The 26903-nt window shown below is 42.4% G+C and overlaps 2 protein-coding genes across 2 annotated transcripts in view; one reads left to right on the top strand and one right to left on the bottom strand.

Annotated features, from left to right (window-relative positions):
- FRMD4B (FERM domain containing 4B) overlaps positions 1-26903 on the bottom strand; it is a 281077-nt gene that overhangs the window by 244020 nt on the left and 10154 nt on the right. The gene's annotated exons all lie outside the window — the stretch shown is intronic.
- Positions 21009-21324, top strand: LOC116762684 (cytochrome c-like; the record flags this gene model as incomplete). Its single annotated transcript, XM_032649982.1, has 1 exon — positions 21009-21324. A coding segment is annotated over one exon (309 nt), but the record flags the coding sequence as incomplete, so codon positions are not given.

The raw sequence follows: 26903 nt of genomic DNA, 5'->3' as shown, positions 1-26903 counted from the left end.
ATGTATAACTGATTCACTTCGTTATAAAGCAGAAACTAACACACCATTGTAAAGCAATTATACCCCAATAAAGATGTTTAAAAAAAATTTATTCAAGTCTGAATAAATTAGGATGGATGAGTTACAGTAACCCCAATATTTTTAAATAACAGAATCACTCTGGGAATGGTGACATACCTGAAGGAACTGTGACCAACCAGGAAATGGGAGATTCAGGACAGCATCTCATGCCCCCTTCTTTAATTTGCCAAATTAACTGTGCACTCGATCCCCCCAAAATTAAACATAGAATTACTATGATTCAGCAATTCCACTTCTGGGTATGTTACCAGAAAGTACTGAAAGCAGGGACTCAAATAGATATTTGTACACCATGTTCATAACTGCATTATCTGCTATATTGTTCACAACAGCAGAAAGGGAGAAACAACCCAAGTGTCCATGAACGAATGAATGGGTTAACAAAATGTGGTATATACATACAATGGAATAGTATCCATTCTTTAAAAGAATGAAATTCTGATACACGCTGCAATGTGACTCAATCTTTAAAACATTATGGTGAAAACAAAAAAAACATTACGGTGAGTGGAATAAGCCAGATGCAAAAGGATAAATATTGTTTGATTCCACTTGTATGAGGTTCCTAGAGTCAAATTCATAGAGAAAGTAGAACAGAGGTCATCGGGGGATGAGGGGACTGAGGAATGGGAAGTTACTGTTTGATGGTCATAGAGTTTCAGTATGAGCTGATGAAAAAAGATTCTAGAGACAGAGGTGGTGACGGTTGTACAACATTGTGAGTGTACTTAATGCCACTGAATTGTACATTTAAAAATAATTACAATGGGGCTTCCCTGGTGGCGTAGTGGTTGAAAGTCCGCCTGCCGATGCAGGGGACACGGGTTCGTGCCCCGGTCTGGGAGGATCCCACGTGCCGCGGAGCAGCTGGGCCCGTGAGCCATGGCCGCTGAGCCTGCGCATCCGGAACCTGTGCTCCGCAATGGGAGAGGCCACAACAGTGAGAGGCCCGCGTACCGCAAAAAAAAAAAAAAAAAAAATAATAATAATAATAATTACAATGGTAAATTTTATGTTAAGTATATTTTATCACAATAACCAAAATGCTCAGAAAAAGAAAGGTGTGGGAGCATAACTGGAGGGATAGGGATAAAGAGGACTGAAATTGTTTAGACATCAGTTGAGCACCTCATTTTGCTAAAAGTGTCAGCAGCTGACAAATTCCTGGCTTCTTTAGATGACAATTTCATAACTTGGAAAACAAAGGAAGCAACAGGGGCAAGTGTTATACTAGGAAGAACTTTTGGGCAGTAGAGAAATGAAGCAAAAAAAAGTGGTCACATCTTCTTGGAGTTCAAAGTAGTACCAGCAGCATCTACCCAACAACAGGTGAATGGACAAAGAAGATGTGGTGTGTGTATATATATATACACACACAATGGAATCCTACTCAGCCATAAAAAATGAATAAAATGTTGCCATTTGCAACAACATGGATGGACTTGGAGGGAATTATGTAAAGTAAAATAAGTCAGACAGAGAATGACAAATACCATATATCACATGTGGAATCTAAAAAATATACAACTAGTGAATACAATAAAAAAGTAACAGACTCACAGAAAAAAAAATATCATTTTTTTCGTATGGAAAACCAATTGTTCCAACACCATTTACTCTTGATTCTCTATGTTCTCCACTGGGACTTCCAAGTCCTCCTGTATCATACAGAAACATCCATTTTGTTCAGCTCATGGGCTCTCTATTCTGCACCACTCATCTATTTTTCTGTACCCTTTCACCAAAAACACAGTATCTTAATTACTAAGAGTTTATAATAGATTTTGATAGTTAGTGGAGTCCTAACTCTTTTTTCTCCTTTTGCAAAACTCCCTTGTTAAATTCGTGAATTTTTACACTGCCACTCAAATTTTAGAATGCTGGTGGGATTTTGCTTAGAACTGCAATGAATTTACAAATACTTTTTTGTAAACATCAACATTTTATGATATTGATCTTCCCCTTCCATGTATATGGTATATCTTACCATTTCTTTAATGATTTCCAAGTATTTGCACATCTATTTACAATTTACTGTACGTTTCTACATAATTTTGAGTGCTGCAGTGATTTAAAAAAAACTCAAATCCAAAGATATCAACTCATCCCTCTCTCAGTGTAGCTCTGCTAGGACTTTCTATTACACTTAGAATGAAATTCAAATTCTTTACTCTGGCATGATTATAATACGTGGCTTGGTGCTGTTTTCCTCTTAAACTTTATCTTGTATCTTCTGTTATTCATTAAGCTGTAGCCACACAAGTTTTCTTAATGTACCCCAAACTCAACAAGCTAATCCACCTTGGGACCTTTGTCCATGCAGCTTCCCTTTTCTGGAACACTTATTCCCCAGGTATGCCCCTGGCTGGTTTCTTCTTACCGTTAGGGTCTCAGTTGAGATGTCATCTCTGAGGGACCATCCCTGTCCACAAGAGAATGGCCCTCTGATCATACATAATGGTACAGCTCCTTTATTTCTTCACAGTCATTTGTCACCATTTGAAGTTATCTTGTTTAACTCTTTATTGGTGTTTCCCATAGTAGACTACAAGTGCTACATGATCAGGGACCCTGCTGACTTGTTCTCTCCTGTGTCCTCAGCACCTCAAACAGTTTCTGGCACACACTAGGTGTTTTTCAATGAATATTTGCTGAATAAATGAGTAAGTGAATAAATGAACTAACTCTGATCTCCCCTGAGCCCCCTGGTTGTTCCTTCTGTGTCCTCTTATATCAGCTATGGAGTATTCCCTTTCTCCCACTGGCCATACACACGCTAGCAAATTAAGTAATATTACATAGATATTTCCAGTCTCTCAAAGAAATAGCTTAACTGCACAAATACTTATAATGTGTTTAGGAATTCTAAACACATCTATGGTCTGTGTATCCAGGTTTCTAAGTGTCTTAAAACAGAGAAAGCCCCACTCTCCCATTCACCCCATTTTTATACCTAAAAGATAACCATTAAGTGTTTCTCTGCATGGAAACAGAAACTTTTTATCCATTTACAAACACCTATACATCTATCCATCAATCTATCTACCTATCCATCTCTCTATTTATCCAACATAGAGAAGACAATTTGAATGATAAAATATAAAAAGTTTTATTCCTCTTGATAAAGTATTATTTTTCAGTGGATCTGAGTTTAAGAAGTCAGATTCCCAGTCCCACCCCTAGAGATTGTGATTCCACAAACCTGGGTTGAGGCACAGGAGACTTCATTTTCAACAAGTACCCTAGATAATTCTGATGCGGTAGTCCAAAAACCGTTCTTTAAGAACTACTCACCTAGATCAAGGCAATTTAATGCCATCCTTCCTTAAGAACCACGGGGAAGAAGCAAAAAGAAGAAAAGACCATTCAGCCTCCCGAACACCAGGGGGCAGATGGAGCCACATGTATGCTCAGTGACAAGATGTGTCACAGGCCCTTAACTCAAGAAGGGGGGGGGGGGGGCTTCCCTGATGGCGCAGTGGTTAAGAATCTGCCTGCCAATGAAGGACACAAGGGTTCAAGCCCTGGTCCGGGAAGATCCCACATGTGCAGGGCAACTAAGCCCGAGTGCCACAACTACTGAACTGAGCCTGAACTCCAAAGCCGGCGATCCACAACTACTAAGGCTGCATGCCACAACTACTGAAGCCCGCGCGCCTAGAGGCCATGCTCTGCAACAAGAGAAGCCACCTCAGTGAGAAGCCTGCGCACCGCAAGGAAGAGTAGCCCACGCAGGCGGCAACTGGAGAAAGCCAGCGCACAGCAATGAAGACCCAATGCAACCCAAAATAAATAAATAATTTTTTTTTTTTTAAAGGGAGTAGCAGTGAGAATCCAAGAATGTGAAGTACTTATGAAGTCATATGAACAATCAGGGAAGCAGTTCAAAACTGGTAGTGAGGAAACCCGGGTTCTAGACTCATTGCTGCCCTGGGCCTCAGTTTCTTCATAGGCAAAATGAGAAGATGGTGCAGATCAATGAACAAGCTCATTCCAGTCCTCCCAGTTTATGAGAAATTTCAACATCTCATGGAGTTCTTCATGATTGGGCTATGGCTGAGTTTTATTTTGTACCTTCCAAAATTTTTAGGATGATCATATATTATTTTTATAATGGAAAAGAAAATAATTCAAAACATTTTAAAAGATAACATTTCCCACTGTCACTCAGACATTATTTTCACAAGCTAAGAGGCTTGTATTCCAGTGCTAAGCTCACTACTTTACGGCCCATGAATAGAGAACAAACAACAAGGTCTCAGCACATGCTTAACCAACAGATTGTTTGAAACAAATTTAAAATTTGCTTTAATAGGCAGAACGGGACCTGTGACTCTCTACAAGATGATAAACATGGAACTAAACAGCCCAAAGATCCAATCGCAGCCAAAATCTCATACCACATAGAGAAATCAGCAATATTTAAATATTTAATAATACCTCATAATTTTTTTTAGACTTCTGGGTTTCAACATTTCTGACCAAGTAATTCACGAGCCATAATTAACAAAAATAGGCAACCTTCTCAAAAGTCTCCCAGAGCGAATGTAAATTCATCAGAGCCCTCTCCCTGCAGCGAGCATGTAGTGAACAGTGACATACCAGCAATAAACTACAGAAGCCAGAGAGGTTTGGATCTTGCCCTGAACTGGTGTCTGCTGAAAATGGCTTTAGCAAAAGAAGGTTGCGATTAGAAGTTAACGTTTCCAGCACCCACTTATTAGCATGTCTAGCGAATCAGAGAAGGGAGATGATGTAGTCTTTACAACCAGAGAGTTCACATCACAGGATATTTACAAATACTGCTGCTTCAGTCTTCAGAGTAATTCGGTCACTGCTCTAACGGCAGACAAAGGATGCAGATACTGTAAGCAGTCACCCTAGGTGGTCTCCTAAGAAAGACTCCCATCACCTCCTGGTTGCTCCAGCCATAAAACTATGCACTCTCTTTCTTCATCACCCCTCTTCCCACTCATCAAATCCTAGCAGCACTACCTCTCAAACACGTTCCCTCTATTGGTTCCTCTCTCCTTATTTCCAATGCCATTCCTAGTCCAAGCCACCGTCATGTCTCCCTTAGACTACTTCCACAGCCTTCATGCTAACTGCCCCCCCTTGACCCGGGCCGGAGTCAATTCCTTCTTCTCACGGTGGCCATATTTATATAGTAGATCATTTCCCTCCCCCATTTAAAACTCTTCAGTGTCTCCTGATTTTCACAGAATAAAACATAAACTCCATCCCCTCTTCACCTCTCAAACCTTACGTCATGACAATCTTCCCTTCACCCTCAGTACTTCTCGCATTGGCCTCCTTTTCCTTCCTTCCTTTGCCAAGCCCGTTCTAACTTGCCGTCCCCACTGCTTCCTTAGATCACTGTTTCTCCGGCTTGTCCCACAGCTGGCTCCATCTCATCGTTCCAACCCAACACATGTGACCTTCCCTGACCACTACATCCTAAATACTACCAACCTATATTTGTGTTTTCTCTCCCCCTATTTATATCCTGTAGGATCCTTAAGTCTCATTGTTTGCTCGTTTCCTCTCCGCAAAGAGAATGTAAGCTCCGTGAAGAAGAAGATCTTGCTTTTCCTATTCAGTGCTAAAGCCCCAGGGCCTAGAACAAAGCACATAGTAGATACTGAGTGACTTTTTGTCAACTGAATGCCTGTGTTGCTTCAGATTAAATCAGGGCCCAACTTCTCAATGTTCCTTGTCCATTCAAAGTCAATTCGTTGCCCAGAAGACAAGTTGTTAATTTGCAGAAGGGACATCTCTCTCTATATATAAATATCTTCGTTGTTACCCACAACTAGGTTAGCCTCTGACACAGAGTTCATTGCTCTGGAAACAGAAGATTCTTCGAAGATGTCAAATGAAACTTAAAACCTAGTTGACAAGCTAAGATGACTCACACAGTGTGTCTTGATTCGGGGGAACAATTGTGTAGGTTGTCACCGCTGGAAGTGAAAGGCTCAGAGTCTGAGTGGGTTGATCGGTATGTCACACGGACTGAGGCAGGCGGATATTTTAAAAGTGCTAAGAAAACTTGCTAGGATTCTCTGTGCTCTGGCCTGGCATTCAGTATGCGGAGAGTTCATTTGGGGCCCAGGTAAGAGGATCAACTGTCTGAAATTTTAGATGGGGCACCATTTCAAGGTAATTTCACTCTGACTTGCAGAGTGAACTACAAAGTGGGAGTGACAGCCAATTTTCTGCAGAGTATCATGGCTCAAAACTCACTTTTACACATTCATCATCTCTTCTGTTCCTCAGGGCAACTGCAAAAGCTTGGCCAAATGTAGTCATTATACCTATTTTATATATGGAGTATGAGAGCCACGATCCCACAATGAGTAAATACGGAAACTTGAATCAAGATCTTAGGTCGTCTAGAGATGTTAATGAACCAACAAGAGAGATACTGCAAAAGGCATTTTCAAAATCAACTTTTTTGAGGTATAATTTACATATAATAAAATAGTCCCATTTTAAGTGTTCAGTTCATTGGATTTTGACAAATACATATACTCCTGCACCTACCACCACAATTAAGATATAGCACGTTTCATCCCCTGAGAAGTTCCTTCATGTCCCTCCATACTCCATTCCCCCCTTACACCTCCTACCTCTGCCCCAGGAAGGCACTGATCTGCTTCCTGTCACTATATATTGACATGCTTTTTCTAGAATCTCATACGAATGAAATTAGACAGTCTGAATTTTTTTTACATCTGGCTCCTTCCACTCAGCATATTTTTGAAATATATTCACGTTGTTACACATAGTAATAGTTTGTTCTTTTTTATTGTTTTTCTTTAAGTTACAGTATTCTATTGTACAGCTATACCCCAATTTGTTTATCCATTCATCTACTGATGGATATTTGTCTTTTTTTTTTTAATTGAGGTATAGTTGATGTACAACATTATGTAAGTTTCAGGTGTACATCATAGTGATTCACAATTTTTAAAGGTTATATTTCATTTATAGTTATTAAAAAATATTGACTATATTCCCTGTGTGTACAATATATCCTTGCAGCTTACTTTATACACAATAGTTTGTACCTCTAAAACGCCTACCCCTATCCTGCCCCTCTCCCCTCCCCTCTCCCCACTGGTAAGCACTGGTTTGTTCTGTTTATCTGTGAGTCTGTTTCTTTTTTGTTATATGCAACTAGTTTGTTGTATTTTTTAGATTTCACATATAAATGATATCATACAGTACTTGTATTTCTCTGTCTGACTTATTTCACTTAGCATAATACCCTCCAAGTCCATCCATGTTGTTGCAAATGGCAAAATTTCATTCTTTGTATGGCCAAGTAACATTCCATTTGTGTGTGTGTGTGTGTGTGTGGGTGCACATCACATCTTTTTCTGTGAATACTTTGGAGTGGAACGGCCAGGTCCTTTGATAAGGGTATTTTTTATCTTATAAAAACTGAAAACGGTGATCCAACGTGGTTTTACAATTTTACATTCCTCCCAGCAGTGTATGAGAGTTCCAGGTGCCCTATGTCTTCACCAACACTTGGTATTGTCAGTCTTTTAATTTTATCCATTTTGATAGGTATGAGGTGGTATTTCATTGTGGTTTGAATGTGGGTTTCCTTGAGGCTAATAATTTTGAGCATCTTTTAACATTCTTATTGCCCATCTATATAACTTCTGCAAAGGGCAATTTGAGAGGTAAGAGATATAAGTAATTTTATCTCTCATGTGCAAGAACTTGCTTTATTTTAGAAACAATTTTTGAAAAATATAACATGGAAAAAGATTTATAAAAAGACTTATAAAATATTCAGATTATAAAAATAAAATATATTTAGAGGCTAAACTAAAAATAATGAAAGCAGTAATATGGTAGAAAATATCCACATTGTATTTGCTTTGTATTTTTTACTATACATTCATCTAATGCTCTAAGAACCTAGGGGACCTGAATTTGCGGGAAGGGGCTGAGATTGAATTAACTTGATCTCAGCAAAGGGAAAAGCTTTGCTCTTTTCACTTCCAATTACTCTTTCTTCCCTAGACTTCATTTTATAAATCATGGGCTCAATTATTCACGGTATCTTTTTATATCTAGTCTCATAAAACTGTAAGGTGAATCATTACAAAATTAATATTCAACAGGCTTTATATAACTCTGCTTAATGCAATGTATAACTCAGCTTTTTATCACTGCAGGCCTCTCAAGATCTATAAATGCGACTAAATTAATAAAACATCATGTATTTAACTCTAACAATCCCATCACAACCTCAACACCGCAAAACCACTAAATTTAAACTAGACAACCAGACAGACACTGATGACAGACATGGACTATATAGTAAAGGCCAGACCCAGCAATCCCACTACTGGGCATATACCCTGAGAAAACCATAATTCAAAAAGAGTCATGTACCACAGTGTTCACTGCAGCTCTATTTACAATAGCCAGGACATGGAAGCAACCTAAGTGTCCATCATCGGATGAATGGATAAAGAAGATGTGGCTCGTATATACAATGGAATATTACTCAGCCATAAAAAGAAATGAAATTGAGGTATTTGTAATGAGGTGGATAGACCTAGAGTCTGTCATACAGAGTGAAGTAAGTCAGAAAGAAAAAGACAAATACCGTATGCTAACACATATATATGGAATTTAAGAAAAAAAAAATGTCATGAAGAACCTAGGGGTAAGACAGGAATAAAGACACAAACCTACTAGAGAATGGACTTGAGGATATGGGGAGGCGGAAGGGTAAGCTGTGACAAAGCGAGAGAGAGGCATGGACATATATACACTACCAAACGTAAGGTAGATAGCTAGTGGGAAGCAGCCACATAGCACAGGGAGATCAGCTCGGTGCTTTGTGACCACCTAGAGGGGTGGGATAGGGAGGGTGGGAGGGAGACGCAAGAGGGAGGGGATATGGGAACATGTGTATATGTATGGCTGATTCGCTTTGTTATGGAGCAGAAACTAACACACCATTGTAAAGCAATTATACTCCAATAAAGATGTAAAAAAAAAAGAAAAAAAAGAAAAGAAAAGGCCAAGCTCTGTATGAAGAGTCCCATGATGACAACCAAGGTCATGTTCTAAAACATTTGTTTTGAGAAACTCATAGTTGTAATAAAATTGAGCTATTGTGCTTCTAGAGCACTCACACAGAAACCGCTCTGAATTTTTTATACCATATGGTCCCAAAAGAGTTTCTCACTCTTATATAATCATCACCTCCCAGGTGGAAAAAAAAAAGCTGATGAATGCATCTACTAGATACTACCTCCTAATCCCTGCCCAAATAAATGTATATAATTTCCAGCCCAGAAGGAATCTTACAGATCTTTCAGTCCAATGATCACATTTTATAGAAAAGGAAACCAAGACTGAGACAAGGGAAATTACCAGCTTAAGGTTAGACAATCTGTTAAAAACAGCTGGGTATTAAATTCAGATCTTCTAACTCTGACTCCAGATTCATTGTCTTGTGATTTTTTTCTTTTTCTTTTTAAGACTTTTCCCTCTGTTTTCTATAGTTATATACGTTCAATGTAGAGAATTTTGAAAACTCAGAAAAGCACAAAGAAAAAAAATCGCTGAATCGCCTCTAATCTCAAGACTCTGAGACAATCACTTTCAAACTCTGGGTGGGGCAGTATGATGCAGAAGCTAAGAGGGCTGCTTTTGGAGTCACACACTTGGCTTCATATCCTTGCTTATTTGTTTAACAAGCTTGTGACCATGGAGAAGTTACTACACCCTCCTCAGCTTCAGTGCCCTTGTCAGTAAAATGGGGCTGACAGGGACACTCATCTCTTAGTGCTGTTGTGAGAATGAGGTGGGACGGAATTTGAAAAGCATTTCACACACTGCCTGGCAGTTAGCAGACACTCAATAAACATTAGCCATCATGTAAAGATGTGGCACATATATACAATGGAATATTACTCAGCCATAAGAAAGAATGAAATAATGGCATTTGTAGCGACATGGATGGACCTAGAGATGATCATGCTAAGTCAGACAGAGAAAGACAAATATCACATGACATCACTTATACGCGGAATCTAAAAAAAAGGATACAAATGAACTTACTTACAAAACAGAAAGAGACTCACAGACTTAGAAAACGAACCTAGGCTTACCAAAGGGGAAAGGTGGGGAGGGAAGGATAAATAAGGAGGTTGGGATTAACATATACACACTACTATATATAAAGTAGATAACCAATAAGGACCTACTGTACAGCACAGGGAACTCTACTCAATACTCGTAATAACCTATATGGGAAAAGAAACTGAAAAAGAATAGATATATGTATATGTATAACTGAATCACTTTGCTGTACAGCTGAAACTAACACAACACTGTAAATCAACTATACTCCAATATAAAATTTTTTTAAAAAGAAAGGCAGAAAAAAACCACATTAGCCATCATGATTTTATCCTTTTGGACACTGATCTATGCATATGTTCTTATTCTTTAAAAAGAGTCAATAAAGTCTGTGGCTTTATTTCACCTAATGGTACATCTGCCAGGAAAAATCATTCCCCAGTTGCCTTTTCCACTACACGAAACTAGCCCAAAGCAATCCAAATGTAAACAGCTGTCTGGAGAGCCAGATACTGGTGTTCTAACCACTAGGAAGAAGTTCCCACAATCCAGCAAATATCTCAGAGTTTTGGGTAATGTCCCAAGAAACAAAGCTGCAGCCCCCTTCCCTACCAAGTCCTGATGATGACCCCCTGGTGGAGCTTCAGAAAGAATATGGTCCCTGGCCAATTTCCTCAAAGTCCCAGCCCATTCAGAGCTCAACACCTCAGTGTTGCCAGGAACCAGAAGGGCTCAATGACCTTTCCACACCAGGGTCATCTCAGAGGAAGGTTTGCGATATCATCATGACCACGTTGGTGACTTCCAGCTAACACAGGGAAGGCTTTTAAGAATAAAAGCTGTCCTACTGTGATTTCTTCTCTTCTCCCTACCCTGCACAAAAAGAGAAAAAGGACTGTTTGCCTGGCAATGGTCAGTGACTGATGAGTGACAGTGTAAGCTGTGATAAGGTTTATGAAGCTGTACCCTGGATCAATGGAAAGTAAATTGTGATTGATTAGCAATGTCTGCAATGGAAGACAGCAACAGCAGGGTGGTACGTATGCCATGTTGCTGTCCTTTCTGATCTATTTCAATGTCCTCAATTTTATAGATATGAGAACTAGGTTCATGACAATGAGGAAGCATGGCTCATTCAAGGTTACAGAGATAGTAATGACAAAGCTGAGACCAGTAACCACTTCTAATCCTTTGTAGCTCAGTGTCCTTCTCTCCGTGCCTGGCTACCTTTCTTCTCTGGTGGGCAGGATGGTTTCCGGTCTTATAACCATTAGGTGGTCCTGGCATGTTACAATCCATTCAGATACTCTATGGCAAATAAGTTATGCCAAGATAATTTTAAAAACCCATCAGTCCTAGGTTTGCACCAAGGCCCTGGCAGCAGCTAGCACACAGCTGTTATAAGGATGCATAGTGTATTTTGACAAAAGACAGGTGGTTGGTTTTGTCATGTAGGTGAGATAAGATAAAAGCAGAACCGGCAGGGAAAGAGAGACTTCTTCCCCAGACTCTAAATGGATTTCTTTTTTGCATTGTAGAGCTCTAAATAAACAAAATACAAAATGAATGTTTACAATATTTCAGTTGTTGAGAAAGCAGCTACAGAGCTTTATTCCAGTTTGTATCCTCTCCAGGAAAATGGAATTCAACATGAATTTTATAATGGTGGGAGGGAGAAGGCACACTCGTTTATTACTAAATATCTTCGACAGACATTTACTAAGTGCTTACGAGGTACCAGGCATGTGCGAGGCCCCAGGGACGCAACAGGGATCAGCAGAGACATAGTTTCTGTCCTCCCATTCAGAGTCTATCGGGAAAGATGGACGATTAGAGAGCGTTGTAATACGTGCACATATACAAACAAGAAGACAGGATTTAGGGTGCACCTGGGCTGGGGTGAAGGATTCTCAACAGGATCAGCATGCTGGACATGATTTGGAGCCACATAAAAAAAAGAGTTCTGGAATCCTGTTTCCTGCCCCTTACCTAGTGGGTAACCTTGAGCAAATCACTTAAACTTTTTACCCCAATTTCCTTATCTTGCAAAATAAAGCTGATAATTCCTACATTCTTTTTCCCTATGCCAGGTTTTCAGTTAAAGTTTATTAAGTTCCCAGGGGAACCTGGCACAGAGCCTGAGTTCAACAAATATTTGTCAAATGAATGAAAGAATTGTTATCAAACACACACTGGATCTTTAATAGCAAAAGGGGCACTTTGGCAGGGCAGAGAGTGAGGAAACACAGAGGAACGAGACGAGACATCAGTCCTGTCTTCTACCTACTGAGAGAGACTGAGAATATATACTATACTTGCATGCACGCACGCACACACACACATATATATATGTATATGTAACAAATATATGGCAAAGTCATAGAGAACCATATCTGATGTGGCTGAGTCAGGAAGAGCTCTACAGCGGGACTCTCCCTTGAGCCACAAATGAGACGTCCATATGTCATTTTCAAATTTCTAATAGCCGTATTAATAAAAGTAAAAAGACAGAATAATATATTTAATCCAATATAGCCAAATAATGTCATTTCGATGTGTAAGTAATATGAGTGGATTAATGTGATCTCTTACATTCTGTTTTTGTGTGTGTCCTAAGCCTTCAAACCCCGCGTGTATTTTATATTTACATTACATCTCAACTCAGCCTGGTCACACTGCAGATGATCGGCAGCCACGGGTGGCTAATGGCTTCTGTACCGGACAGAAGTTTGGAGACAGAAGAGTTTGTTGAAGACAGAGGCACTCAGGTGGGCTTAAGGAGGAAGTGGGGCTTGAATAGGATGGACATTAAAAGCCCTGACTTTGGGTGTTTTTAAGAGCTCTCTCCTGGCATGAAGGCTTTGGTTGCAGCACCTTCTAGAAGTCTCCCTGACCTGGCGCATTCTGCCACGAGGAGTTTCTGAATCTACTCCCTGCTGGTGCAGATGCCACACTTGGATCTGGTTCATACCCTTTGCTGGCACCTCTGACTCCCTCACTGCCCTTTCCTTCCTGGTACCCCTCACCTGGCACAGGGGCTGGTGTATGGGAAGCGCACATACGTAAAGGTGACTTCTTCGTTGCATTCTGTGGCTCTAAATAAACAAAACACAAAATGAAGACGAGATAGCCAAGCTCTGGCTTCCAAAGCCACTAGGTCTGACAGAGCCCCCACGTGCCCTCCAGCCACAGAGAGTTAGGAGGTGAACAAATGCCACAGCCACTCCTCGCAGAAAACCAATGGGTGCACATGCGCCAAGTGGGCAACAGATGGGCACACGGCCAGGCTGTGGGGCAAGCATTTGGCAGAGACGTACTAAGAAAAGAAGACAACAGTCTGAAAATGGCCAAGTCCACTACTTCCTAAGGCGAGATGGAGTAGGGAGACCCACGTGGCCAGGAAGCGTGTGGTAACATGTACTAAAAAAGAATTTAGGTGGTGAACAACACAGGAATGAGAAAGATGGATGTAAGAGGAGGAGGGCAGACACCCAGAAACCAAGAGTCATTTTACAGGCTGTCCCCCCAACAGCTTGGGACACCCTCACCTAAGTGAGCCCCTGAAGCGTCCCCTCCTCTAGAGTCTAGGCTGGGTCATGGTGATAGCTGGGCCCACATCTGCCCTCCTTCTCCTCAGTCTTGTCTTGTCCCATAGTTAACAACCAGGCAACAAACTCGGGCAAGTAAATAAGTAAGGAAGTGGCTTGGAGAAGAAGGGGCACCGTGCATTCTCCCAACAGCTCCCGCTGTGTCCCAAGCACAGAGTTACTATCGGTTTGAAGGAGGAATTTCTTAGTGGCCGCTAATCTCAGCTCGATAGTGTCATCATCAGAACACACGTCCCTTGTGTAGAAGAAGCCCCCCAAGACCCACCCACTGTCAGCAAGTGGGCGTATGACCCCAGTGTGCCCAGGTCTTGTAATTTTTCCGAAGTTTTAAAGATAGATTTTCTGTGACATTTTCCAGTGTTAAAATGTTTGGAACTATGTCGATAAATGTTTAAATGCTGTGCTGGGCCACACTGTGTGAGCCAAAGAAATCAGACCGCGGGGCTCCCAGCTTGACATTTCTACTCTAGTTCAAAGAGACCCGGTCGTGGTCCGGCTCCACCATCATCAGGCCGTTCTGAGGCTTAATTCAGATCATGCATGTGAAGGGCTTACCAGAGCTTCTGGCACGTGGTGAAGGCAGTAAATAACTGGTGTCAGCTCGCGCTACAGAACTTCTGAGATTTACTCCTAACTATTACACAGGGAGCAGATCACAGGAAACCCCTGAAGACAAAACATCTGAAACTGGGCTCCTCTCCCGCCAATGATTCCCTATCTCTTTCTTTCTATTTCCCGGCTTAGATTTATGCCACTTTCATTTTACTTTCTCAATTCATGAAACTCAGTCTGGCTGCACAAAGGAAGCAAGGGGGGCAAAAAAAAAAAAAAAGAGGTCAGGTGAAAGTGTAAGTTGGCATAAGTTTTCTAGAAAGTACTTTGGTAATGCTTAGCAAAAGACCAAAAAGATTTGTATTCCTTTTGACTCAGGGATTCCACTTTAAGGAATTTGAGCCCAAGTAAAAAATGACGGTTTTTCATAAAGACTTAATCCTAAAATGTTTACGACAGGAAAGTCTACAATAGAAACAATTAAGGAAATTAAATGCCCCTGAATAGGGGATTGGTTGCAAAAGTTATGATACACTAGAATGCTGACTTTTGTCTATCACATCCCCCCATGACTTTCAGAGCACTTATGATTTTCACTGTGTCCCTGGCAGTACACACCACGGGAGCAGACAGCCTGTCAGTCTTGTTCAACATTGTATACACCACTATATATGAGCTGGCACGTAACAGACACTAATAAATATTTAAATACATCCAAGACAGCTTATGTAGTATGATTCCATTTTTGTGGGAAAAAAATAGGTATGTGGTTCTGGAAGTTAAATAATTAGTGCTTTGCCCTAGACTGGGCCAAGCAAACTACAGTTTCAGGATTGTCTGCTGTTTTTTGTAAATAAAGATTTATTGGAACACAGTCATGCTCATTCTTTTACACTTTCTCTAGGACTGCTTTTGCACCATAATGCACAGTTGAGTTGTTACAACACAGACTATCTGGTCCTTTAGAAAAAAGTTAGCTGACTCCCGCTATAGATGGTAGAAGTTCTTTCTGAGTGGTCTAATAAACACACACATGTGTATACATGTATATGTATATGTGTGTGTGTGTATTTTTTTTTACATGACTGCTTTTCCAACCAGACAAAAGATAGAATTATTTTTACAAAAGAAAGGAACGCAGAAAGAAACCGAAGAAGGATGGAGGGAGGTGGGAGGTACGGAGGGCAGAAACTGTTTATCCATATTTATCAATATAGAAAAATGTCCAAAATAAGTGAGAGTTTTAAATATGCTATGAACAGAACGCTGTCATTTTCATAATACCTGGATCAAGTGCCAAAAGAAAATATACAAAAAGGTGAGCTTGGCTGTATCTAAGTAAGGAAAATATAAATGACTATTATTTCTTTCTTTGATCTTTCTTGTATTTTCTAAAATTTCTAGAATAAAAATGCATTGCTTACATAATAAGAAAAAGAGAAATAAGTGATCTTGAACAGAAAGACAGAGAAAAGAAAATACGAATCTACATAAAAAACAGGAATCTTTCTACCAGGATTTTGCAAGTAAGGGAGGGAACTCAGGGTGGGTCACAGGGGCATTTGCTTCTTCACTGCACGAGGATCAGTGCTACATACACTCCAGTAAAATGAAAACATGGCAAAGGCAGAGGGGTTCATACCCAGGGCCAATTTTTTGTTTCCAAAAAACATTAAAGTCGGCACCCAATTTGCACTGATGTTTTCTCTTTACGTTAAAAAAAAAATTTTTTAATACACTTCCAGAGGACAGCTTCCTATCTCTACCTAGATTAGAAAGTCAGTTTAGAAAAGACGGCCATTTGCAGAAAAATGGATGGAACTAGAGTTTATCATACGAAGTGAAGTCAGACAGACAAAAAAAAAATACGATAGCACTTAAATGAGGAACCTAAAAAGATGACACACATGCACTCCCTAGCAAGACAGAAAAAGACTCAAAGACTTAGAAAATGAACTTATGGCTACCAAAGGGGAAAGATGGGGATGGGGAGGGATAAATTAGGAGGGTGGGATTAACATATCCACAGTAATATATATGTAAGTGATAATCAAAGGACCTACTGTCGAGCACAGGGCAATCTACTCAACACTCTGTAATACCTTATATGGGAAAAGAATCCTAAAAACAATAGATATACGTATCTGTATAACTGAATCAGGTTGCAGTACACCCAAAACAAACACAACACTGTAAATCAACTATATTCCAATATAAAATAAAAATTAAATTTCAAAAGAAAAGGAAAGAGAAGAAATGCCAACGATATTCCCTTCAGGGCTCGGTGACCTAGGCTGGTGTCACATCCCTGGAGCCAGAGCAGCCTTGGGTCCCAAGTCTAGACGTGGTGGAGGGAGGGAACTGGGAAGCAGGTGCCGGCAAATGAGCCTCTCTTGGACCTGACAGGCGGACGACAACCTCCAGATGCAGGCGGGCCCTCCTACAGCTCAACCAAGCCTAGTGCACCCAAAGGTCGGTGGACCCTCACGCTGCATGAGCTTTGAAAAATCACCTGGTCTCCAAGTCTCCTGGTGCTGGGGTTCCCATGGGCAGCCTCCTTCCTCGGAGTCTCCCCACCTCCGCACGTCAGCAAGCTCAGCATAGCGTTTTTGGCAGGGCTTGGGAATTGTCGTGGGGGGAGCGGGGAGCGAAGGGTAAGGAGGAAGAAGTAAGGAAACACGAGCTCTGGGGTGTTTCTTCTGCCACAGTCCACTCGAATCTACGACCCAGTAACAGGACTTTCTCTAAGGCTCTGGTTGCCGGTAACCGAGTGGGGCATGAAAAAATGCTGCCACCTTGTGGCCATTTCCCGTAACAACAACTTTAAAACCGGTCCTAGGTATCCCCCTAAGGGACACTTCATAACAAGGCATGCGGGGCTCCAAAGCAGGGGTCCCCAGCCTTTTCGGCATCAGGGACTGTTTCATGGAAGACAATTTTATGGACAGGGGCGGGGATGGTCCCGGAAGTAATGCAAGCGATGGGGTGGATGGTTCCACCGGCAACAGGAGAGATGCGGGGGATCGTTTAGTCGGTAATGCGAGCAAAGGTTCAGGTGGCAATGGGAGTGACGGGGAGCGCTGGGGAGTCGCAGATGAAGCTGCGCTAGCTCTCCCGTGTTCACCTCCTGCTGTGAGGCCTGGCTCCTAACAAGTCGAGGCCCGAGGGTTGGGGACCCCTGCTCTAAAGGACACCTGCCCTCAAGAAATGTCCTGGGGTACCTGATCGAAAAAGAATTCAAATCAGGGCGGACTTTTAAGAAACCAATTTCAAGAGGTAAATTTAATGCACACTGTTTTGTTTTTGATTTTTTTTTTAATGCACATGAAAAGATGCTCCACATGGCTAATTATTAGAAAACCGCAAATCAAAACTAGAACAAGGAATCACCTCAAACCAGTCTAAATGGCTATCATCAAAATCTACATACAAAATATGCAGGAGAGGGCATGGAGAAAAGGCAACCCTCCTAAGCTGTTTTGGGAAATGTATGTTGGTAACGGCCACAGTGGAGTACACTATGGAAGTTCCTTACAAAACGAAAGCATCATGGCTGCTGAGCCTGTGCGTCCGGAGCCTGTGCTCCGCAAGGGGAAAGGCCACAACAGTGAGAGGCCCGCGTACCGCAAAACAAACAAACAAACAAAAAACCCGAAAGCATTATCCGCAATCCCATTCACGGGCCTATACGTGGAGCAAAAAACATAATTCGAAAAGATACACGCACCCCGACGTTCACTGCAGCACTATTTATAAGGACCAAGACATGGAAGCAACCTAAATGTCCATCGACAGATTAAAGAAGATGTGGTGTAAATCCTTGTAAGTTGTAAATTATTGTAAACTATATTTCAACAATAAGAAATGAAAGAGAAAACATTTTCTGGTCAAGTAGCCGGACATTTTCAAGATTTCAGTCTCAGCCAAGGTGGGTTTTTGGCAAATTTGACAGCTCCCATTAACGCTTCCACTGTCCTTCTCTGCTTCTGTAGAGGTAGGGAAGGTAAGAACCCTGTGGCAAACCTCCACAACGAGGGAGCTGTGGACAAATGCCCCGGCCTCTGGGCCTCAGTCAGGGTCCTTGCAGAAATGAGCACCAGTTGCCCACAGAGATGTCTTTCTTGGCTTTTTCTCCTTCCCTGCTCTCACAGCTGCCCCCACTCCTCCCTCCTGCTTCCTGGAAATCTCACAAATTATCCTCCTGCACCCAAGATCCTGCTTTAGGTTCTGTTTTGGAGGAACTCAAACTAAGAGAGTTCATGAGGATTTTTTTTTTTTTTTTTTTGCGGTACGCGGGCCTCTCACTGTTGTGGCCTCTCCCATTGCGGAGCACAGGTTCCGGACGCGCAGGCTCAGCGGCCATGGCTCACGGGCCCAGCCGCTCCGCAGCATGTGGGATCTTCCCGGACCGGGGCACGAACCCGTGTCCCCTGCATCGGCAGGCGTACTCTCAACCACTGCGCCACCAGGGAAGCCCCATGAGGAAATATTAAACCAGTAATAAGAATTACACCATAGAGCTTCAGAAAGCTCCCATAGATGGTGTGAAATAGAACTCATTAGTTTCCAGGACATACTCCTTCACTGTAAGCTACTTATTAGACTTCTACAATGGGCCACACACGCGCTGGGTATGTAACTGTAACAGGGAAGAACAAATCTGACTCCATATTACATCTATTTCTTTCACTTTAACCTTCCTATTCTAGTGCTTTTGCTACAAGTTAAGAATGTTGCTTGAAATATACAGGGTAGCCCATTCTCAAGGCTCTGACCTTTAAAGGTATGACACTTTTCCATTCCGATAGAGATAAAAAGTTGCAGAACAGAGAAGAAGATTTGTTGCAGGTAGGGCTTCCCTGGTGGCGCAGTGGTTGAGAGTCCGCCTGCCGATGCAGGGGACACGGGTTCGTGCCCAGGTCTGGGAGGATCCCGCATGCCGCAGAGCGGCTGGGCCGGTGAGCCATGGCCGCTGGGCCTGTGCGTCTGGAGCCTGTGCTCTGCAACGGGAGAGGCCACAACAGTGAGAGGCCCGCTTACCGCAAAAAAAAAAAAAAAAAAGATTTGTTGCAGGTATACTGAAACGTTGTGACCTGACCTCTCGGCAGCTACAAGAACAAAGGATTCCGATACCAAGAAGTTTGCAGCAACCAACCACACGACCTTCCCTTTTAGTATAAAAGAAGCCTGAATTCTAACTTGGGTAAGACAGTTCTTTGGGAAACTATTCATTATCTTCTCCATCTGCTGGCTTTCTGAATAAAGCTGCTATTCCTTGCCCCAACAATTCGTCTCTCAATTTTCTGGCCTGCTGTGTGGCAAGCAGTACGAGCCTGGACTTGGTAACATAATGGTGAACTAGTAAATACAGCCTATACTTACGGACATTAAACAAGCGCTATGTAAATTGCATTATGGAAGTATAGGAAAATATAGGAAAGTTAGTGTCTAGGAGAAAAAATGTTTTTCCCTCTACTCTTCCGAGTTTTTCGCTGAGACACCTGTAATAAAGGATTAATGAGAGAAGAACAAGCAGAAGGTTATAAACATTTGGCTCATGTATATATGGGAGATACCCAGGGAAAAATAAATAAGTACTCAAAGAGCTGGCTTGAGAATTCAGGATTAAATACCATCTTTACAGGGAAAGGGAAGGGGGCATGTAGGCCTCTTAGGGGAGAGTAAATGATTTTAAAAAAAGATGAATGGCGCCGTAAAAGAACAGATGAGAGGTATGATAGTTTGTGACAAGGTTTTTGACTGGGTGTGGTGTGGACCTGTAGTTTTCTCTCCTGTGATGAATCAATCTTCCCTGGAGTTTCCCAGGGAGGGGATTTATGACAATTGAGCTCCTTCTGAAGGATGTGTTTCTAGGCAGATAAGGGCAGTTCAGAGACTACCATATTAAGTGAAATAAGCCAGGCAGAGAAAAACAATATCATATCAGTTATATGTGGAATCTAAAAAAAAAAAAAAAAGATACAAATGAACTTATTTACAAATCAGAAATAGACCCACAGACATAGAAAATAAACTTATGGGGGCTTCCCTGGTAGCGCAGGGGTTAATAATCCGCCTGCCAATGCAGGGAACACGGGTTTGAGCCCTGGTCCGGGAAGATCCCACATGCCACGGAGCAACTAAGCCCGTGTGCCACAACTACTGAGCCTGAGCTCTAGAGCCCGCGAGCCACAACTACTGAAGCCCCTGCGCCTAGAGCCCGTGCTCCACAACAAGAGAAGCCACCGCAATGAAGAGTAGCCCCCGCTCGCCGCAACTAGAGAAAGCCCGCACACACAGCTACGAAGACCCAACACAGGCAAAAATAAAATAAATAAGATTAGAGAGCGGGACGTTCAGCTTGCGAGCGGGAACGTCTTAGTCGTACACGGAGAAAGAATGATTTAAAAATGGGTGGTGGTGGGCTTCCCTGGTGGCGCAGTGGTTGAGAGTCCGCCTGCCGATGCAGGGGACACAGGCTCGTGCCCCGGTCCGGGAGGATCCCGCATGCCGCGGTGCGGCTGGGCCCATGAGCCATGGCCGCTGGGCCTGCGCGTCCGGAGCCTGTGCTCCGCGACGGGAGAGGCCACGGCAGTGAGAGGCCCACATACCACAAAAAAAAAAAAAAAAAAAAAAAAAAAGGGTGATGTTGAGAAGGGAGAGAAGATTTTTGTTCAGAAGTGCACCCAGTGCCATACTGTGGAAAAGGGAGGCAAGCACAAGACTGGGCCAAATCTCCATGGCCTGTTTGGGCGAAAGACAGGTCAGGCTGTCGGATTCTCTTACACAGATGCCAACAAGAACAAAGGCATCACCTGGGGAGAGGAGACACTGATGGAGTATTTGGAGAATCCCAAGAAGTACATCCCTGGAACAAAAATGATCTTCGCTGGCATTAAGAAGAAGGGAGAAAGGGCAGACTTGATAGCTTATCTCGAAAAAGCTACTAATGAGTAATAGTCGGCCACTGCCTTATTTATTATGAAACAAATGTCTCATGACTTTTTATGTGTACCATATTTAAATTGATCTCATACACTAGAATTCAGATCATGAATGGCTGATGTAATATTTCTGTCCTGATTTAAATAAGATTGGCTCGTGGCTAAATGAATATGGTCAGCTTTTTGAATTTTGATAGTAATTTTGGCTCAGCAAGTACTATCACTATTTTCCCCTTCTAAAGAGGTGATTAAACTTGAATAAGGAATGTTAAACTTTTCAGGGATATGGTGAATGCCTTCTCAAACCCTATAGGAGATTGGTTTTATATTTAGATTTCTATAACTGGTTATATTAATATACTTAAATATTGAGAAGCTCCCTTCACTGTCTCATAGACCAGCAAGATTCACCTGTGTTTCAAGTTGTGTTCATTCACCTGTTAAGGCAAGGGCTTAAGATACACTGACAATGTCCACTTTACCTTTTTTGGTCTTAACTATGCCAATTTAATTTAAATTCTCCATCTAAAAAAATAATAAAATAAAATAAATTATTTAAGAAAATAAATTTATGGTTACCAAAGGGGAAAAGGGTGAGGGAGGGATAAATTAGGAGTTTGGGATACATACTGCAATATATAAGACAGATAACCAGGGCTTTCCCGGTGGCTCAGTGATTAAGAATCCGCCTGCCAATGCAGGGGACAGGGGTTCGAGGCCTGGTCCAGGAGGATCCCACGTGCCGTGGAGCAAGTAAGCCTGTGAGTCTGAGAGCCACAACTGCTGAGCCCGTGTGCCTAGAGCCCATGCTCCACAAGAGAGGCCACGGCAAGGAGAAGCCTGCACACCCAACGAAGAGTAGCCCCCACTCACCGCAACTAGAGAAAGCCTGTGTGCAGCAACGAAGACCCAATGCAACCAAAAATAAAAATAAATAAAATTTAAAAAAAAAACCAACAGATAACCAACAAGAATCTACGGTAAAGCACAAGGAACTATACTCAATATTTTGTAATAACCCATAAGGGAAAACAATCTGAAAAATAAAAAAAAATATATGTATATATATAAATAAATAAAACTGAATCACAGTGCTACACACCTGAAACTAATACAACATTGTAAATTAACTATACTTCAATAAAATATATATATACATTTTTAAAGTGTCTATATCTCAAAATAATCAATATACCAACAAAGCAGCATATTTTGTGTGGTATGTCCAGAACTCCTAAAGTTGTAACTTTCACTAAACGCTGTCTTCTCAAAAAACTCATGCTGAATCATTTCAGACTAGGTTCAACTGGGCCTTAAAGTAGGAGTTAGCCCAAGAGTAGGCAAGGGCTATTTCCTCCATGTACAAGGACTGAACAAGGAAGGTGGACATCTGAGCTATCCAACCGTGTTAAAGGTTTGAGGACTTCAAAAATAATACCGTCACCAAACATCCCCCCCTTTCATTTCACATGGGTTAAATATCCCAAGAGCTGAACAAATGCTTGGACACTTTCAGGGTATTAATTCCCAAGAGGATCAAAGTTGCCTGATAAGATTTAAACATGACCTGGAAAAGCACCCTTGCAGTCAGACAGTGCACCTGGTGGGTTCTCTTCTTGTTTGACTGGGGACAGCAGAGAGCGTGGCTCTTCTACCAGGTGGCAAAAGGCACTCTGACTTGTTTCAAAGACCCACAGCGTCAGGTTCACAAAGATGTCACTTTAAACTGGTTTGAAGGGCGCCTGCTTGCTGAATCCCTCAAGTAGCCTCAGAAGAATCTGATCCTTACTGAACCTTTAGGGCACACACACTCCCTGAGAACGTGAATCAGATGAATTCTTTCTGAACACGTGCACTTTCGCCCAGTGCTTTCTATGCTAAGAAAAGGCAATAAATACGTCTTTGGTGCTTCTGTGTTTACGATCGATGGGCTTTTTTCTTATAGCAGTCTTGTAAGAGTTTGCCTTATTATTCTCGCTGCATACTAATACTTGAAACATTTTAGTAAATCATGGTTCTCTGGTTCCTACTTCAGGATCATTTAACTGATTTAATGAGCTCTGTCTAATTATCGCATTTCACCTCTCACATGACAGTGTGGCAATGTTTTGGCTGAAATAGGTGGTAATAGCTCAAACACTCAGAAAGGAAAAAAAATGAGGACGGGCAATGCAGGACTCCCAACAGTTCATTTTATGCCAGATAGAATTCTTAAAGATACACGTACATAGCTGTACTATGTACACGTTCATTCATTCATTCATTCTGTACTCATTATGTGTGCTCCAGGCATCGCAAAAGACACCAGATCAGCTTCCGCGGCTCTTTCTTAGGTCTGCGTCCATTTTGAGGGGCATAAAACACGATGGTTTATAACTCTTAAGCTAGACTGTGTAGATTTACATCCCAGCCTCACCATTTCTTAGCCATATGACCTCGGGCAAGCCAATTAACCAACCTGTTTCCCCTTCTGTAAAATGGGGGTTATTATCTGTAGCTACCATCACAGGACTATTGGGAACATTAAATGTCAGTACATACAAAGCATGTAAAATAAGTGCCTGGAGCATAACAGGCATTTTGTAATTGTTGCCTCTTGTGTTTCTGTCATATTGTGTCTTGTCTGTGTCGCACATGGCAATTGCAATTGCCTATCTACTTATCTGTTTTTTACTAGTTATCTATTACGTATTGTTTGTCTCCTTCATCAAACCATAGGATCCATAAAGACAGAGACTAAACTCCCTCAGCCTGGCATTGTGCTTGGCTTATAGTAAAACACCCAATCAAAGTTTGCTGAATCAGTGAACCAATGAATGAATGATTCTTTTTTGGGATATGTAACCCCCTCTCACTCTTGTTTTTTTTTTTTTTTTTTTTTTTGCGGTACGCAGGCCTCTCACTGCTGTGGCCTCTCCCGTTGTGGAGCACAGGTTCCGGACGCACAGGCTCAGCGGCCATGGCTCACGGGACCAGCCGCTCCGCGGCATGTGGGATCTTCCCGGACCGGGGCACGATCCCGCGTCCCCTGCATCGGCAGGCGGACTCTCAACCACTGCGCCACCAGGGAAGCCCATCCCCCTCTCACTCTTGACAAGCTTTTCACTTAAGCGATTTCTGTGGCACATGTCTATCAAATGCCATTTGCTGGAAATTCCACATGGTTTTCTATCCAGATGGTGCCCATGACAAAGCGAAGGCGTTCTGGCATGCAGGAAAGTTAGGGTGATGGACGCCAAGCCAAGTCACTGTATTATTCATCATCAAATGTTGTTGGCCAGGGAGCTGACTGCTGCCAGCTGAGCCCCACAGTGGTCCAGTGAAGAGGCTGGTTTCTAACAGAAGCTAGGAACATCATTAGGGAGGGAGGGTGTGGCGGGAGGAAGACGGGGGTTAAAAAGGGAGAAGTTTCTCAGACTTGTCTTGGCTTTGCAACCTTGGGCAAGTCACTTCACCTCTCTGGGCCTCTCAGCTTAGTGTTTTTATAAATGCAAGGCGCAAATTGTCATCAGTACTTCCCAAACCTGGCTGTGCACCAGAATCTACGGGGAAGCTTTTTTTTTTTTGCGGTACGCGGGCCTCTCACTGTCGTGGCCTCTTCCGTTGAGGGGCACAGGCTCCGGACGCGCAGGCTCAGCGGTCATGGCTCACGGGCCCAGCCGCTCCGTGGCACGTGGGATCCTCCCGGACCAGGGTACGAACCCGTGTCCCCTGCATCGGCAGGCGGGCTCTCAACCACTGCGCCACCAGGGAAGCCCCGGGAAGCTTTTTAAAATACTGATTCCTCTAGGCCAGCAGTCAGCAGAATTTTTCTATAAAGGGCCAGATAGGAAATAGTTTAGACTTTGTAGCTTGTATGATGTCTGTTGCAACTGCCATGCTCAAGTCTCCCACTGTGTCATCAAAGCAGCCCAGGGTGAAATGTACACAAATGAATGTGGCTGGATTTGGCCAGCTTCCCTGAGGGCCATGGTTTGCTGACCCCTGCTCTAGGCCAGGTATGGCCTCCCTGGATAAGGACCAATTTTCTGTTTATTTACAAAAGCTCCTCCAGATGATCTGGAGAGGCAGCTGCACTTGGGATCCACCAGATTAGACGCTATAAGGCTTCTTCCAGCCTTCACTGGAGCTTTGATTCTCTATTTTCACTGTGAGAAGTGGCCACTCTCAGTCAACACTATTTAGACAGTGATCTTAATATTCTTTCAAATGCATACCACTTGGGTATTAGCTTTCTACATCTTAAGTTTTTACTCTCTCAAAATTCAATTTTCTATTCTATCAGGAGAAGTTTGAACAGTCCTTTTCGCTATGTTTAGACCTAAAAGCACTTGTGTGTGTGATATGCCTTGTCAGTTCTTCGTAAGTGACAACTGCACTGCTAACTTACAAAAGAGAAGTTTAATATTATCCTGTCTAGGCCCTAAATGGCTACGATAAGGTGAGCCTCCACTTAAGAAAGGATAATACATAAAAATATGAAATTATGAAACAGTTACGGGTGTTTATAGTGTTGGGGTAGAATTTCCTTTGTATGGAGAATTCCCTTTCTACTAAAGTCATGACTGTTGGGTGATAATACATCCTGGTTTCCTACAGACAGTCCTAGTTTTCACCTGTATTCCCTGAGCAATTAACATAGCGCCCCCTTTCATTCTCAAAAATGTCCAAATTGGATGATAAATTACATGGTTGCATGGGCGACCTTAAGGGAAAACAGTCAAAACGACGGTTCCATTCATTTTGCACTTTCTAAGAGACAGGCACTGCTCTGAGGGTTTTAATGATATTATCCCACTTAATCATTACAGTATTTTGCTGATGGCTGATGTCTCTAGGTTGGGTTTCCTCAAAAGCAGGCCACGAGGCAAGGATTTGGGGACAAGTAGTTTTGGGGGAAATGCTCTTAGGAAGCACAGGTAGGGGAATAAGGATGCAAGGCAGGGAAAGGAAGGAAGCCAGTACACAGTACATTTTTGAGTAGGTTATGGCCCTGAAGAAGCGGGCCTCAATTTCCCTGGGAACCCTCTAAGAGATAAGGTCAGCATGCCCTCAGGAGGGGCAGGGAACCAACAGTTTTATTCCACAGTTCCCATCTCTCGCTGGTTGAGGGTCATGCCTGGAGATGTTCACTCACCCTCCTGCATGTGTGGCCTGTCCCGTAGTTAGAAGGACCCCACTCCTGTGGCTAGAGAATGAATGTGCTCAGGTGAAGGACACAAAGAGCCTTGTCAGTGTGTAGAACTGTCCGCAGACAACTTCCAGGGTAGGCCCAGGGGACCAATAGCTTCCTGTGTTTGAATCCTAGTTTTACCATCATCACCTACATGCTCATGGGCAACTCACTTAAGCTCTTAAGTCTCGGTTTTTCCACCTGTAAAATGGGGTAAAAACAGTACGTGCCCAGAGTTTTTATGAGGCCTAAATGAGATCATATAAGCACAATGGTCATCTGTCACTTCTCCCTGTCCAATATCCATGTCGTTCTCCCTAGGCACACTCCCTGGACCCTCTTTAGAAGAATCAGCCTCTCTAAGTCCCTGGTGTTTGAGAGGGAGGGAGACTGCTCTCAGCTCCAGGGGTAGAATGTGACTGGTCC

This window comes from Phocoena sinus, chromosome 11, assembly GCF_008692025.1.
Source record: "Phocoena sinus isolate mPhoSin1 chromosome 11, mPhoSin1.pri, whole genome shotgun sequence".
NCBI lineage: Eukaryota > Metazoa > Chordata > Mammalia > Artiodactyla > Phocoenidae > Phocoena > Phocoena sinus.
The sequence above is the reverse complement of the archived record's forward strand: the minus strand, read 5'-3'. Positions and strand labels throughout refer to the sequence as shown.